A 14,310-nucleotide genomic window follows, 5' to 3' on the forward strand; every position below is an offset into this window, starting at 1 on the left:
CCTACACACTGCTTTATGCAGATGATGTTTTCCTAACATCTGATAGCAAAAATGATCTCGAGGAACTTGTTCAAAAATGAAATGATCGCCTCATGCAACACGGTCTCAGATTGAATTTAAACAAAACTGAATTTTTGACGACTGATCCCCATGAAACAGGCACAATCACTGTCAGCGGCAGTGATCTGCCCAGAACTGAGCGATTTAAATACCTCGGGTCAACGCTATCAGTCAATGGAGAACTGCCTTATGAAATTGCTTCACGCATTAACGCAACCTGGATGAAGTGGCGTTCCACAACTGGTGTCCTTTGTGATCGACGTATCAACGAACGTCTCAAATCTAAAATTTTCCGCCATGTCGTCCGTGCAGTCGCTCTCTATGGTTCTGAGTGTTGGCCGACCATAAAAGACAATGAACGGCGTCTCGCGGTAATGGAGACGAAGATGCTACGTTGGACTAGTGGCGTCACACGTTTAGATCACATCCGAAATGAGGATATCCGCGATCGTTGTGGGGTTACACCGATCGTGGAAAAGTTGCGAGAGAGGCGTCTTCGATGGTATGGTCACGTAATTCGTGCAAACGAGAATTCACTTGCCAAAATTGGTCTGAACATCGAAGTCGATGGTAAACGACCAAAAGGCAGACCTAAGCAACGGTGGCTTGATACGCTGGATGCGGATTTGAAAGCCTCGAGATTGCACCCAGATCAGGCATTTGATAGAGCCAAATGGCGAAGCCGATCACGACGAGCCAACCCCGCTTGTGAACGGGACAAAGGCTGAAGAAAAAGAAGAAAAAAGATATCGGCTGACTGCATGGTAGCTCTATCGCTCTACAGAAACCTCACGTTCCATAAGGAAATGCGCAAATTGTTATTCCATTGTCGTTGCCGGGTTCGCCGTTGCATAGTCAATCCAGTTCGGGGTTCCTTTTATGGCTTCGTAACAGATTGTTTTCCATATGGGGTTGTCAGCCCTACTCAACCTGGAGGACTAGTTGGTACAGTTTACCCCGTTTATTGGCTCGGAAGACTCGCCTTCATCCTCCTCCGTCTGTAGCTTTTCGTTAAGAAAGAGTTTCCAGCGGCCGGCACATTGAGGTGGAGATAGGATTTGATAGTAGAGCTGTTTGTGTTGATTCATCAGGCGTTTTCCAGGTTTTATTTAAAATATAATATTGTGCGGCTCAATTCTGGGAGATGGGACCATTTCATTTGCGCATTGTACGGTCTGCTTCATTCGGAGGATAACACCCGCATTGGTGGTTGAAGGGAAACCACTCAACTCACTTCTCAACGGATACCTGAAACTTAGGACGTGCCTAAGGATATAACATATTCATGGAGGCTTTCCGAAAGGCATTCATTTAAGCTACACTTCTTTTCATATTGCCACATTTGCTTTTATTTCATAGATATGTAAGATTGATTCGAACAGGAGCACAAATAATCACCATAAGTTATAAGTCTATCTACCTTTTCGAGCACTTAATAAGATAATTATATAAATGTTCTGCAATGAAAACTGAAATTGAAACAGCCAAACCAGATAGTAATATATAGAATGCAACTTGCAAATGTACCAGTGTTAGTTGTACCGGTCCGAATTCCGTACTACCTCTTTCCAGATGTAGAAATCCTGATCGTAACGCTTCAAAGAATGCATTTGTTTTCCAGTAATTCAAAAGTCCTGATTGTTGCACTAGCAAAGCGTGGCTGTTGAAGTTTTCAATTAAGATTGATTCATCTTTAAAAAAAACAGAAAAATATATGTCGAAAGGGCATATGTTTGTGATTTGGAATTTGATATCATTTTGATATTTCTGGACTTCATTCAAAAAGCCAAAACTGTCAGTAGAAATGAAAGCAGGATTTGTATTATTTAGATTGTTTTTGACATTCATGTATTCCGTGGGCGATAGTCCTTTCAGGAGTGGATGATATTTTTTATAGAAATCTCGCTTGGTCAGGTAATTTACTTCTACTTGTTCTCCTACGATCTTCAAGCCTGCAGCAGCTATGTCGGCGAGTGTCTTGATTTCACGTTCATACGAAGGGGTGGTTAAAAATGTTGTGAGTAAAGCGCAGTACATGTTTGATAGCATGAATCCCAACAAGAAAAGGAATACATATAGGACGCAGAGTCGGCGGTTTAAATTATAAAAAATACCAACTTCACCCCTAGCGATGATAAAACAAATGGAGGTGATAAACGCCGCGGAAATATCTTTTCTTCCATTGACGATAGCCCCGACAATATAGGCTACAATAGCTATATAAAATGTTCCACAAATAACTGCAATCCACACGTTTTCTTCAAATGGTTGCAGGAAATTTCGATAAACCGGGATCACTTTAGGAGGTCGAACCATGACGCAGAACTTCTCATATAAAACGGGGTAAGATGGCTCTCCGATGTCATATTGAAACATTGGTAAAACTCCGCACAACATATCGAGGTGTCTCGTTACAATCTTATCCATAATCTGTTCATACGTAGAGACTCCTTCTCTTCTAGGAATAACTTCAACAGTTGCGTTGCGCTTTTGAATATAGGATGTAACCAAATGTCCAGCATATCCCATAATTTCCCCTTCATGGGACTCCATCACTCTCGGTGGCAAATTGTATTTGAAAACTCTGAGTGGGTATTTGTTGAAGTTCATTAAACGATTCTCAAAAAAATCGGAAACTTTTTTTAATTTGATAATTTTAAGGTCATTGAAGGGATGGTATGTGAACATCTGTGGTGGATGCTGATTTTGGAAAAACACGACATCTACTACGTCCGAGTCGAAGCACTTACGGATAAGTGCTTGAATAGCAGTCGTTGTCATTGTTGTATTTTCAGCTAGAAAATATATGACCTTAGCCATAGGATTCCGATATGTTAGTGCGAAAATCTGCTTCGAAAGAGCATCCTTTGCTGTTATTCCATCGATTATTCCAATCAGTAAGAAATTGCGTTTAAATTTCGACAGTACAATATCACCATGGTGATATGGGTTAATGTATTTAGGTGCAATCCATAAATTTGAGTAATGTATGATTTGAACTGATAAATTTTGTTCCAACTCTTGAAGTAGTTGATCGGACAGCGGAGAATTTTGTGTGCCCACCGTAACAAATAGATCGATTTCAAACTGGTCCCTGATTTGTGAGAGAATATTTAGAAAATTCTGTGGGGAGGCAGAAATTTCAGTCAAAATGAGGGACAAGGAAATTATTATTATAAGTACGTTGCGTTTCATAGTATGACGCTAGGAATCCTTAGAAGTGTATTGAAATTCTGGTGATAGTATGTAAACGTATATGGCAATGATCCCTCGTTTATCAATCGACAACCTCTTATTGTTCGGATGATGTCTACATCGTTTACTGCTGCTATGATTCTGAAAATTAAAAGAAAAAACTGATTTCATTCCAATTCAAAATTCAATAGTGTTAATGGTATTTGTTGAAAGGAAGTTAAGAACAATATTCTAGATGTCATATTCATCCGAATCCGAAAATAGCTGAGGGAAGATATTAGACCCCAGCAAGACTGGTACATAACCAGTCGCATATGCTTCAAGTTTTACTGACTAAATGAGACCCTTCGAAATATGCCACTCGAATACAAACGGTATAAATCAACACGAACTCGAATTTCAATGGTTTCTTAATAATAACGAAATCGGTATCAATCTTATCTCTGAAACACACCTAATGGACAATTACAACTTCGGTATCAAAGGATTCACATTCTATGATACGAAACATCCTGAAAGTAAGGCTCATGATGGTACCGGCATCCTTATTAAAACGCGTCTACAGCATTATGTCCTTGAAAATTGTTGTACCAATTACCTGCAGGCAACTTATATTCGCATAACAGAGAAGTTCAATGAATTAATTTTATCATCAATCTACTGTCTTCCAGTATTCAAAATTACCGCCACATAAATTCAAAACTTTTTTCGACTCTAGGCAATAGGATCATCGCTGCGGGAGATTACAAAATAAAAAGTACCCACTGTTTTTCGCGACTAGTCAATCTGAAAGGTAAGGCGTTGAACATATTTTTTTTAGGATTGCGGGGTCCTAAGTCCGCATCCACTTGATGTCGGACCGGACCAAATGGGGAGCAACTTACTCCTTTGGAATGTTCTGAATTGTACAAAGGATTATGATTTCACTTCACCCAACTTACTGATCGACTGATAATTGAGAAACGAATTAAGTTACATAATGTTACCAACCCTCAACCGATCACCCTCATGTCATCATACAACTGTTTTGACAGCGCTATAGAGAAAGCGAAAACGAACCAGCCAACAGCATCAAACCGCACTGGTCAAACAGGAAGAATAAGGATAGGAAAATACAACTTTGAGACCGTTGATAATTTCTCCTATCTAGGGTCGAAAAACACAACCGATGTTGTTGTCAGCCAACAGAGCCCATTTCAGCTTACAAAAACTGTTCCGCTCGAAACGTTTCACCATAGGGTCAAAGCTCTTACTGATCATTGTCTGATCTTGCCAGTCCTCATATATTCCTCGGAGACTTGGGTTCTTAGCAAGAAGAATTGCGAACTCTTGGCCGCGTTCGAGAGAAGAATCCTCCGAAGAATTTTTGGCCCCTTATATGAGGATGGACGTGTCCGTAGCCTATATAACGACGAAATCTATGAGCGATAGCATAACCGTCCGGTTGTGTATAAAATCTGGCTCAATAGGTAACGGTGGGCGGGTCACTTAATCCGTATGGAGGAGGATGATCCAGCCCGGAAAGTCTATAAGGGCAATATATGGAACGATGGCGTAGGCCAGGACGCCAGACAGCTTTAGGGATATCCAATTGATGGGCCTCGGCCCAAAACCGGGATGTCTGGAGTTCCTTATTAAGACAGGCCTAGACCGGATACCGGTTGTTGTGCCGTTGATGATGATGATAGAGAAAGCGGGACAGAAGGTCTAACGACCAAATCTCGAAATATTCCAAATACAATTTCTCACCTATCCAACGAAACACCTCTGAATACGAAGCGAGACATCGACCTATCTATTGAAAACGTGAAGGCGAGTCTCCCGCGTCTTAAAATTGTACCAACTGGTCTTCCAAGCTGGTGATTGGGTAGGGCTGACAATATTATATAAAAAAACAACAAAAGACCCTCGGACTGGGTGGATTTTAAAACGACGAACCCGGTCGCGAACACAGCATAACGATTTGCGCATTCTCTTATGGAACGTACGCTCCTTGTACAGATCGAAAGCTTCCTAGCAGCTAGCCGATGCCCTGTCCCAATATAGGGCTAATGTAACAGCGTTACAAGAGATGGGCTGAACAAGGACCAGTTTCCTGGAGAAAAGTCAGTAAACCATGTGCTCGGAGTAGTTATCTTAGTCAGTCAAGAAATTAAATCTGTTCTTATCTTTGAAAACATAAGCGAACGAAAATACACTCTACGATTCCGAGGCAAATTTATTGAGGAGGCTGCAAAGTCGGGGGGGGGGGGGGGGATGCCTTCTACGAGTCAGTACAACGAACCCTCGAAGCCTGCCCCGGACTGCGGGTTATTCAATTAGCAGTGGAGTAGGAGTAGAAGTAGAAGTAGTTGTTGGAAGTACCTGGTTTGCGCGAAAACCGGTCCACAAATATACTTTGGCCTCTCAAAATGGGACCACTTTTACCCAAATTGAACGACGCCAACTATAAGTCTTAATGAACGTCAAATCATATCGGGGGCTATTATAGACTCGGGACACTATTTCATTGGTATAGTGTTCCGGGCTCGAATAACAACACTGCCCGGAATCCCTTCTGACAATCAAGTGAAAGTCAGCACGGAAGCCTACAAGGCCCGTAACACCTATAAGGGGAAAGTAGGTGCCGCCATAACCACAGTCAACGGAAGTCCTGGTGATGAATCATCAACAAATGACCTTCACAACCACCGTTGACGTTACAATTGATATCATACTTTGCGCCAGTCATAAAAAAGTCCGAACGGTAGGCTCTACGAAAAATGTAAGCTAGCAATTGAACGGAAGAATGCTGTAGACCGAGTAATGTTGCATTCTCAAAGTACGCGGGCATACGCAGAGACTTATCACGAACTCCATCAAGCAGAGAAGCCACTTCATAGATGGAACGAAACGAAGTCTGGGAGAACTCACAATTCTGTGAACTGGATAAATACAGGCATCAACCGCACCAGGCGCGGAAGTTTTACCATCAAGTCAGCAGGATGAAGCCTACACCTAGATGCTCATCCTGCCGAGACAAAGAGGGAAATCTGATTTCCGAAAGAATGGACATATTGGAGCGATTGGTTGATTATCTTGATGAACTACTGAGCAACCAAAACATCGGCGAGTTGGAAGTCCCGCCAACTGAAGACGACGGACAAATGCTGCCACCACCAAGCATAGACGAAGCAGTCCGTGCAATTCATCGACTAAAAATAATAAGCCGTCAGGAGTCAATGGAATTACAGTCGAATTGGTTAAATATGGAGGCGACCAATTACACCTGCGGGTTATCAACTTATGCTCAAGGTGTGGGACAGCGAATTAATGCCTAATGACTGGCAACCGGGTATTATCTGTCCCATACATAAAAAGCGGGATATCACGCAGAGCAGAAATTATAGAGGTATGACGTTGCTGAGTGAGGTCGGATAACCCCGTACGCCCAGAATGTCATAGGCCCATACGAAAGAGACTTAACTCCAGACAAATAAGCAACAGATCAGAATTTCTCTGTGCGGCAAGCAATGGTAAAACTGTTGGCATATGGCTATCAATTGCACCACCTTTTCATCGACTTTAAGACCGCCGATGATAGCCAAGGTAAAACTGTAAACGACGATGAGAGATTTCGGCATCCTGGCGAAATTAATAAGACTGACAATATGCGAGACCATTCAACATCAACAACGCTATAAGACAAGGAGATGCCTTATCGTGCACCCTTTCTAATCTGAACCTGGAAAAAGTGATCCCTGACGCTGATGTTAGTACGAGACACACCATCCTCTTCAAGTCCAACCAACTATTGGCCTATGCTGACGATATTGACATCATGGGACTGTCTGCATCCAGAGATATCTTGGGATGTATATCATTGATCGCAAGATGAAATACAATGTTAGCACCAAAAAACCAAAGAACCAAAAACATCGAATCGAATTGGTCCATCGATAACATTAAAGATAGGAGGCTACAACTTTGAGACCGTTGATAATTTCTTTTATCTAAGGTTGAAAATCACGACCGATAACGGTTACGATGATAAAATCCGCGCACAGTTGTTGGCTATCAACAGAGCCTATTTCACCTTACGAAAACTGTTTCACTCTAAATCTCATTTCACTATAGGGTCAAAGCTGTTACTGTACAAGGCAATGATCTTTCCACTCCTTATGTATTCCTCCAAGACCTGGGTTCTTATCAAGTAAGAAGTCTTGGCCGCGTTCCAAAGAAGAATTCTGTGAGGAATTTTTGGCCCCCGCAATGAGGATGGACGATTACGTAGCCTAATAGCGATAAAATTTATAAGCGATACTATGAGCGTCTAGTTGTGGATAAAATCCGGCTCAACGAATCCGAGATATTTCGTTAGAGGGGGGAATCGAGTACAATGGACCACGAGGGTCTGAGTGCGCACAGGCTTTGCCCCACTTCAAATTCACACGCTCCAGTTACACTTAGGCAACCGAGCCTTTAAATCTGCACCAGCTGATGCTTGCTGATAGCAAAGTTGAGTCTGGGTAACCAGACGATGCATGCATATATCAAGATGCGCTTTATTATGGTTATATACATCCAATAACTCTGTTTTGGTGAAAATCCCCTGATCTTACCTATTGCAGTCCTACAGCAACAGAACAATCTGTAGAATTTCTGATATTGTTTCTAAATACTTGACTGTTTTTATCAACAGGATTTTCGTCCCTGCTAAGGTAGGTAGCGTGTAGTTATCCCACTTGACGTTCCTAGTGAGCGTTACTAGTCCAGTCTTCCTAGCGTCAACCGGGAGTCAAGTGGAGGCGCCAAATGGGGATTACATCTAGAGTTTCATTCAAACGGTCGCATACTATGTCGGAAAACTTACTGGTAATTATTACGGCTAGATCGCTTAAAAATACTTGGGGCAAGACCTTTTTGTGCTACGTGTGGGGAGCCCCTAAACATCCTTCCTTAATATACTTCTGTCCGTCCAGTATGTGGATTTTTCTCCATCCCAGAATGTGAGGAATCCAACCGATTGACATCGATTCCATGCTGCCATGCCGCGTCACAAATTGCCATGAATGAGGCATAATTAAAGGCAACTTTTCTTTTTGGGGTAGGGTAGGTGAATGCATTTACGCACAGAATATTGGACTCCCGGTTCGGCACGTCGTTGGACTACCAACTAAATACCTCGCTATCGTCAGAAAGCAATCCTAGAACCGTTTGTCACATTACTTCGGGCTCGTCCTCGAACTCTCCCACCTTACGGAGCCTTCAAATCAGGGAATTCCTTTCACCAATGGCAGGGGAGAGGAGAAAGGGAACTGTCAATTCAAGGAACCCCCTGCCATCCGGCTTCTCCACTGTTCAATATGGTTTGGGGGGGGGGGGGACGGTAACACGACTCCACCTGTCAGCACTCCCCAGCATTTCCCGACAATGTCGTCTAAAGAGGGACCCCTGGTGTTTAAATAGAGCTGCTGATGAATCCCATCTCACCTTCCACGAGAAAAAAAAGTGTGATGATTATCGTCCACAACTCCGTTGCAAAACGCACAATCCGGAGATCGTGCCGTTCCAATCTTGTGCAGGTAAAACTGAAAACCTCCATGCCCACTTAAAAATTGGGTAAGGAAATAGTCAACCTCATCATGCTTCCGCTTCAACCACACACCTAGTTTCATTTTGCCAAGAGCGCTGCCACTCGTCTAGAGTGCGTTGTCGTTCTTCACGAGCTACCACTTCCCTTGGTTCCGCTCTCTTGCGCTTGACGCTCCTTAGCAAGAAGAAAACAGGGATCACTCCCGCGATCACCATCACGGGCGATTGAGAGACAGTGCGATACGCAGAAGCCACCCGCAAAGCTCCCCGCCTATGTACTTGCCCGAGGCGTTTATGATATACCTCCTTGCCAGGTCAACCTATACCTCTGCGCCTTAGAGCAGAACAGACTGCTTTGAACTCATCAGGAGACGTCGCCCGCGAGACGTAGGACCCCCAAAATTTGTCATTAGCCTACTTAACGCGAAACTCCAGCTGCAGCCTTGTTCACTGCTGCTTTGACTTATTCAAGAAAGCCCATCTTTGAATCAAGAGTCAGCCCGAAGTACTTTACCGCTGGTTTTGACACGATTATCGACTCGCCAAACGACATGCGACGCAAGGTCGGAATCCAGTGCATGCTTGAAACCATGAGTAGCCATCCATCCGGTTACCTCCCGCATCAATATGCCGAGTCTGCTTTGCGCCTGTTCGACAGTGCGTCCAGCAACAACCAGGCACGACTCTGCTGGCATGTCGAGTTTAAGTAGATTATAATAGGTAGCGTCCGGCCCTGGGATGGATCTCTGTGCTACCTCTGACGTGACCTCCATCCTCCTCTGACCCTCTAGCGTTTCATAGAGCAGGGAGTGGTTCCTCAGATAATCCCTCAATATCCCTAAAAGATAGTTCGGCACGTGGAAAGTACTATCTAGTGCGCCTAGAATGTCTTTCCATCTTAAGAAATTAAAGGCGTTTCTGACGTCAAGCGTTACGAAGAGCATCACCAGTCGAGTTCGGCGGCTATGTGTCCCCGCTCGTCCAACGCCATCTACGACTTGCACGACAGCATCAATTGTGGATTTTCCTTCTTTAAAACCAAATTGTCGGGGAGATAAATCTCACTCAGCGCGTATCGCTTCAGCGAGTTTATTACTGATGAGCACTTTTCCAACAGTGTCTAGCATACATAGTGGGCGGTATGAAGACGGCAACTCAGGGTCGCCTTTCCCGTTGTAGATTAGCACAGGCCACGTCACCTTCCAACGTGCAGGGAAAGTGCCCTTTTTCAGGCAAGTTGTGAATGCGCTGAGTAGTAGGTCTGAACGGTATTGGAATACCAGTTTGTATACCTCTGCTGGAATACTATCGGGTCGTGGCGCCTTCCTACTTTTTATATTGAGGACTGCCTATTCCAAATCTTTTATAGAGAAAAGTGGACAGTCCTCCGCGCTCTCCGCACCGACGTCATTATCCCATACGGGGTGCGCAGAGAATAGTGCCCTTACAATGCGGTCTATCTGCTCAGCCTTAAGTGAACAGGGTTTCCGCCGCGCTCTGATTTTTCGGGTTACCAGTTTGTAACCTAGTTCCCACGGGTCTCCATCCACCTCGTCGACCAGATCCTGCCAGCAGCGAGCTTTGTTCTTGTTTATTGCGCTACGGAATCTCATTTTGGCTGATTTGTACTACGTCGTTATGGTACATGCCTCCTCCGGGTCGTTAAAACGTTGTATTAAGCGGCGGAGCCTGTGACACTCCTTCCGGAACTCTGCCATTTCCACCGTCCATCGATATGTAGAAGGGCTGCCACGTCTGGATGCTCTCCTGGGCGTAGTGGCTCCGCAGGTCGTCGTTATCAGGTTCACAACTGAATTTATGAAAGTGTCCCCAGGAGTATTCTCCAGCGCGGCCCCACCTATTCTAAGAGTTTCGATCAACTTTCCGAAGTTCACTTTCGCGACGTTCCATGCACAAAAAGAGCGCAGAGGTGGCGCACACTGAGAGTTTGTGGGGGTCAGAACTACTTGCTCGGGCACCTCGGGGACGCCACTCCCCTGAAGGCACCTTCGATGTCAATGAATGTACCGTGAGCACATGGAGTACTGTCTCTGTGAATTTCCCTTTTTGGAAAGCGTGTTGCCTATATTGAAGTGACCACCTAGGAAGGTATGTATCCCTTATGAGTCGATTTACTAGTCCTTCCAATCCTTTTAGTTGATAAAACGTCAGACTGATCGGTCGGAAGCTTCCAGCGTCCGTGAAGGTGGGTTCTCCGTGTTTGGGAATAAATATCACCATCACGACAGGAATATATTCCGAATATGTAGACCCAGAGCATCTATTGGCTCTATTACTAGCACAGGAATGAGCCCATACGGACCTGCAGACAGATTTTATGAAAAATGATTCTGTAGCCAATAATATCAGGCTTAAATCTCAGATTTACGAAATAAAGGCATTCCTTAATAGGAGTTAAGAATGTTACACTCCCAACAAAAAATTACAAACAGTAGATTTTGCGTGACTTTCCAATTACCAATTCCGGTTGTAAAATGATGCAGCTGTGAAGGAGAGACCATCCAGCGCATAACTTTTTCCTGCCTAGCAATACCGAGTTCACCAAATGTTATAACTCTTTGAAGACTTTCCGACCCCCTTCAAAACCTCGCAATTAATTATGACTTTGTCAAACTACTGTGGGATTATATCGTTGCCACCGACCACAGGGTTGATCACAATAGGCTCGATCAAGTTCTACTGCTAAACTAGGGAACTGTTCAAAACGGAGGGAAATAAAGTCCGAAGGAGGATATGACAAAAAAAATGGAAATTATAGGAGATCCAAGGACCCTCACTTTAAATTTCAGCAACCCCACTAATACCCCTGAGCCTGGTTAAGCGGGTAGTTTTTAATAAATATTATATAGGAACTGGAATCTTGGAGAATTATTAGGTCAGACGGCTTTATAACTGTGTACGTACACCATTGCCAATGGGATTTGATCACTAAGGTCTATCGTCTAATTACCATCACCGCAAGAAATATGAATTTGGTCCTTATTATGCATCACATGACCGATTTTAAGATTTTTTTCGGGAAATTTATCACCTTCTATTATATTAAAAAACTTACCTATTTTTGATTCGTGAACTGAGTTGATCCAAAAAGGATATGCCTAGATGAACTCAAAGGGCACTATCCTTCGAGTTTCTTCCCGCTTTACCCACTATGAAATTCTAATTCCGAAATTCCTTTATATTATTAGGAATGGGGTCAACCTCGATTCGGTTGGATATCTGCTATGCCAGTGTCATCAAGTGCTTTCCTTTATCTAAGGGAAATGCAACTTAGCTGATTAGTGCTTTCTATATGCATAATGATGTCTCATTTCCTGATTTATTGAAACAGGACGAATATCAATATAATTTACTTTTTATATCATTGGGAATTATATATATTACACGTACTCAACTTAAACAAATATGTCATGTATTTGTTGTTGGTGTTAAACCTAACCCGTGCTCTCACCTGTATGCCCTCTAATTGCTTTGTTCGTCAGGAGCAAGTTTCACAGTTTTTTCTAGTAAGGCTTCTGTTTCCATGAAGGGTAAAGGATATCTGAAATTAAATTAAAAGTAACCCAAAAATTGATCCAAATTGCCTTTTATATTTTTCGGCAATTGGAAGTAATCTGTTATAGATTATTCGTTGGAATAGTTTGTCAGTATTATTTAGAAGACATATCGGAATCTAGGACTAAGCTCCACCCAAAAGTTTCTTTGGGTTGGGGATTGGTACTAATTCCTGCGTTCTTGAATGTGTAGAAAATGATTCCTTTTTAAGACATGTACTAAATGCATTAGCAAATATATTTGTCGCCATTTTGGCTGCTGTTTTGAGACCTTTGTCGGGGATGTTATCCAAGCTATTTTTTCGGCAACTTCTCGGACCTCCTTCTCACTGACTAAGGCGATTTCGGCGGTGTCTATCTCGACAATGAGAAGGTTTCCACAGATGTGTTGGTCTTACGTTTCTTGCGAGCATTACCACTGACAGAGGAATCTGGTTCGTCTAGTGTAAGTCTCACTGGGGTTACTAGGTTGTCCCCACCTCCCACCGAGGATTCCGTTTTTTTGCGACCGATTTCTTTGGACATTAGCACATCTAGTGATGCAGCCACGTCCATGTTTGCATTCCCAAGGTGCTTCATATTGTTTCGCAGTGTCTTCTTCTGATGTCGGTTTGGAGTCTTTTCCGGTTCACGGTATCCGGGTCTCTTGGCTCCATTTCCTCATACCGACGTTAAACCAGCATCTTTCACGTCACCAGTTTCCCTTTCTTCTGTTCTTCCTAGTAAGGGTGAAGGGGAAGCTTTTGACTGGCTTCTTCTCCCGTTTACGGTTTGATTTGGGTTGTAGTACCGCAGATTGGCCAGCCGTAGTCGGAATTTTAATTTCTCCGGAGTTGCAGGTTGCTGTATTTTACTTTCTGGCTGACTTCACCGTAGGTACTATATGCTTTCAATTGAGTCGGAAAGCATGTCTTATACAGACTTTTCTGTAGGAGGACATGAATTTGGTGCCTAGGCCTAGAAAATCTGCGCTTCGGCCGCGCCCTGTTTGCTCATGATCGCAGGTGAATGCAAAATCTGTGACTTCTTCCGACTCTCTTCCTAGCCTCTTTATATTCTTCGTGTAGCTTCTTTCGTCTGGCCTTGCAGTATTTCCCGATCCCAGAGTTCTACCACAAGTTCGTAACTTCTGCGATACAATGCAACTTGGCATGGAGGCATCACATGCTCGTCGAAACTTTCCGCCGAGCTGTATAGCCTTATCTTATGCGTTTCTTTATAGCACTGTATTTTGTTGTAGAACTTTTTTGAAAATCTCCTCGTGAGACTTATTGGCTGACCAGTTTTCAGATGTATTCCTGTACGGTGTAAAATTTCAAAATCTATATTTTGACGTACCACTAGAGGTCCTTAGCTGAAATATCGCTTGAAAGTGCAACATCTATCACGGAACCCATTTCTCTCATTCGGAAAGTGTTTACGCATCCAGTGTTAGCAAGTACAAGATTTAGACGAGAAAGAGCTTCGAGTAATACACGTCCTCCTGCGTTCGTTTCTTCAACCCACATGTCGAAATCGCCAGCTTTTATCTTCAGGCTATGATCGTTTGCATTCATCGCTAGGCATTTTCCAGGAGGATTCGTTGAGTCCCCTTTGGTTTTGTATGGCATTGAACCCCGTTCATTCCTACTGAATTATGCTAGACGGCATGGTTTTGCAATAAAGTATGGCCTACAGGCTAAGTGTGAATTGGCACACTTGATGTACTTAGATGACATCAACCTTAGAAGTCTGTTGCGAATAATAGACAAGTGGCGAATCCAAGCCATCCACAAAGGTCATCACGAGCCGCATGCCGGACATAACATTGGTGACCTCCTCATCGAAGCTATGACCGAGATAGACTTCTACAAATACCTAGGAATTCTACAAGGAAACCATGCTCAAGTTGGTGATCCGAAGGATG

At 43.4% G+C, this 14,310-nt stretch overlaps 1 protein-coding gene across 1 annotated transcript; it reads right to left on the bottom strand.

Moving 5' to 3' along the window:
- Positions 1 to 1,400: 1,400 nt before the first annotated feature.
- On the bottom strand, positions 1,401 to 3,255 carry LOC119647655. Its single transcript, XM_038048725.1, has one exon. The coding sequence runs from the start codon at positions 3,253 to 3,255 to the stop codon at positions 1,477 to 1,479; it is 1,779 nt and encodes a 592-aa protein (XP_037904653.1). The 3' UTR covers positions 1,401 to 1,476.
- Between the last annotated feature and the right edge of the window lie 11,055 nt (positions 3,256 to 14,310).

This window comes from Hermetia illucens, chromosome 2 (genome assembly GCF_905115235.1).
Source record: "Hermetia illucens chromosome 2, iHerIll2.2.curated.20191125, whole genome shotgun sequence".
Taxonomy (NCBI): Eukaryota; Metazoa; Arthropoda; class Insecta; order Diptera; family Stratiomyidae; genus Hermetia; species Hermetia illucens.

Bases quoted from the DNA above. Each gene is read 5' to 3' on its own strand.
- LOC119647655 (XM_038048725.1), bottom strand. From the start codon at position 3,255: ATGAAACGCAACGTACTTATAATAATAATTTCCTTGTCCCTCATTTTG.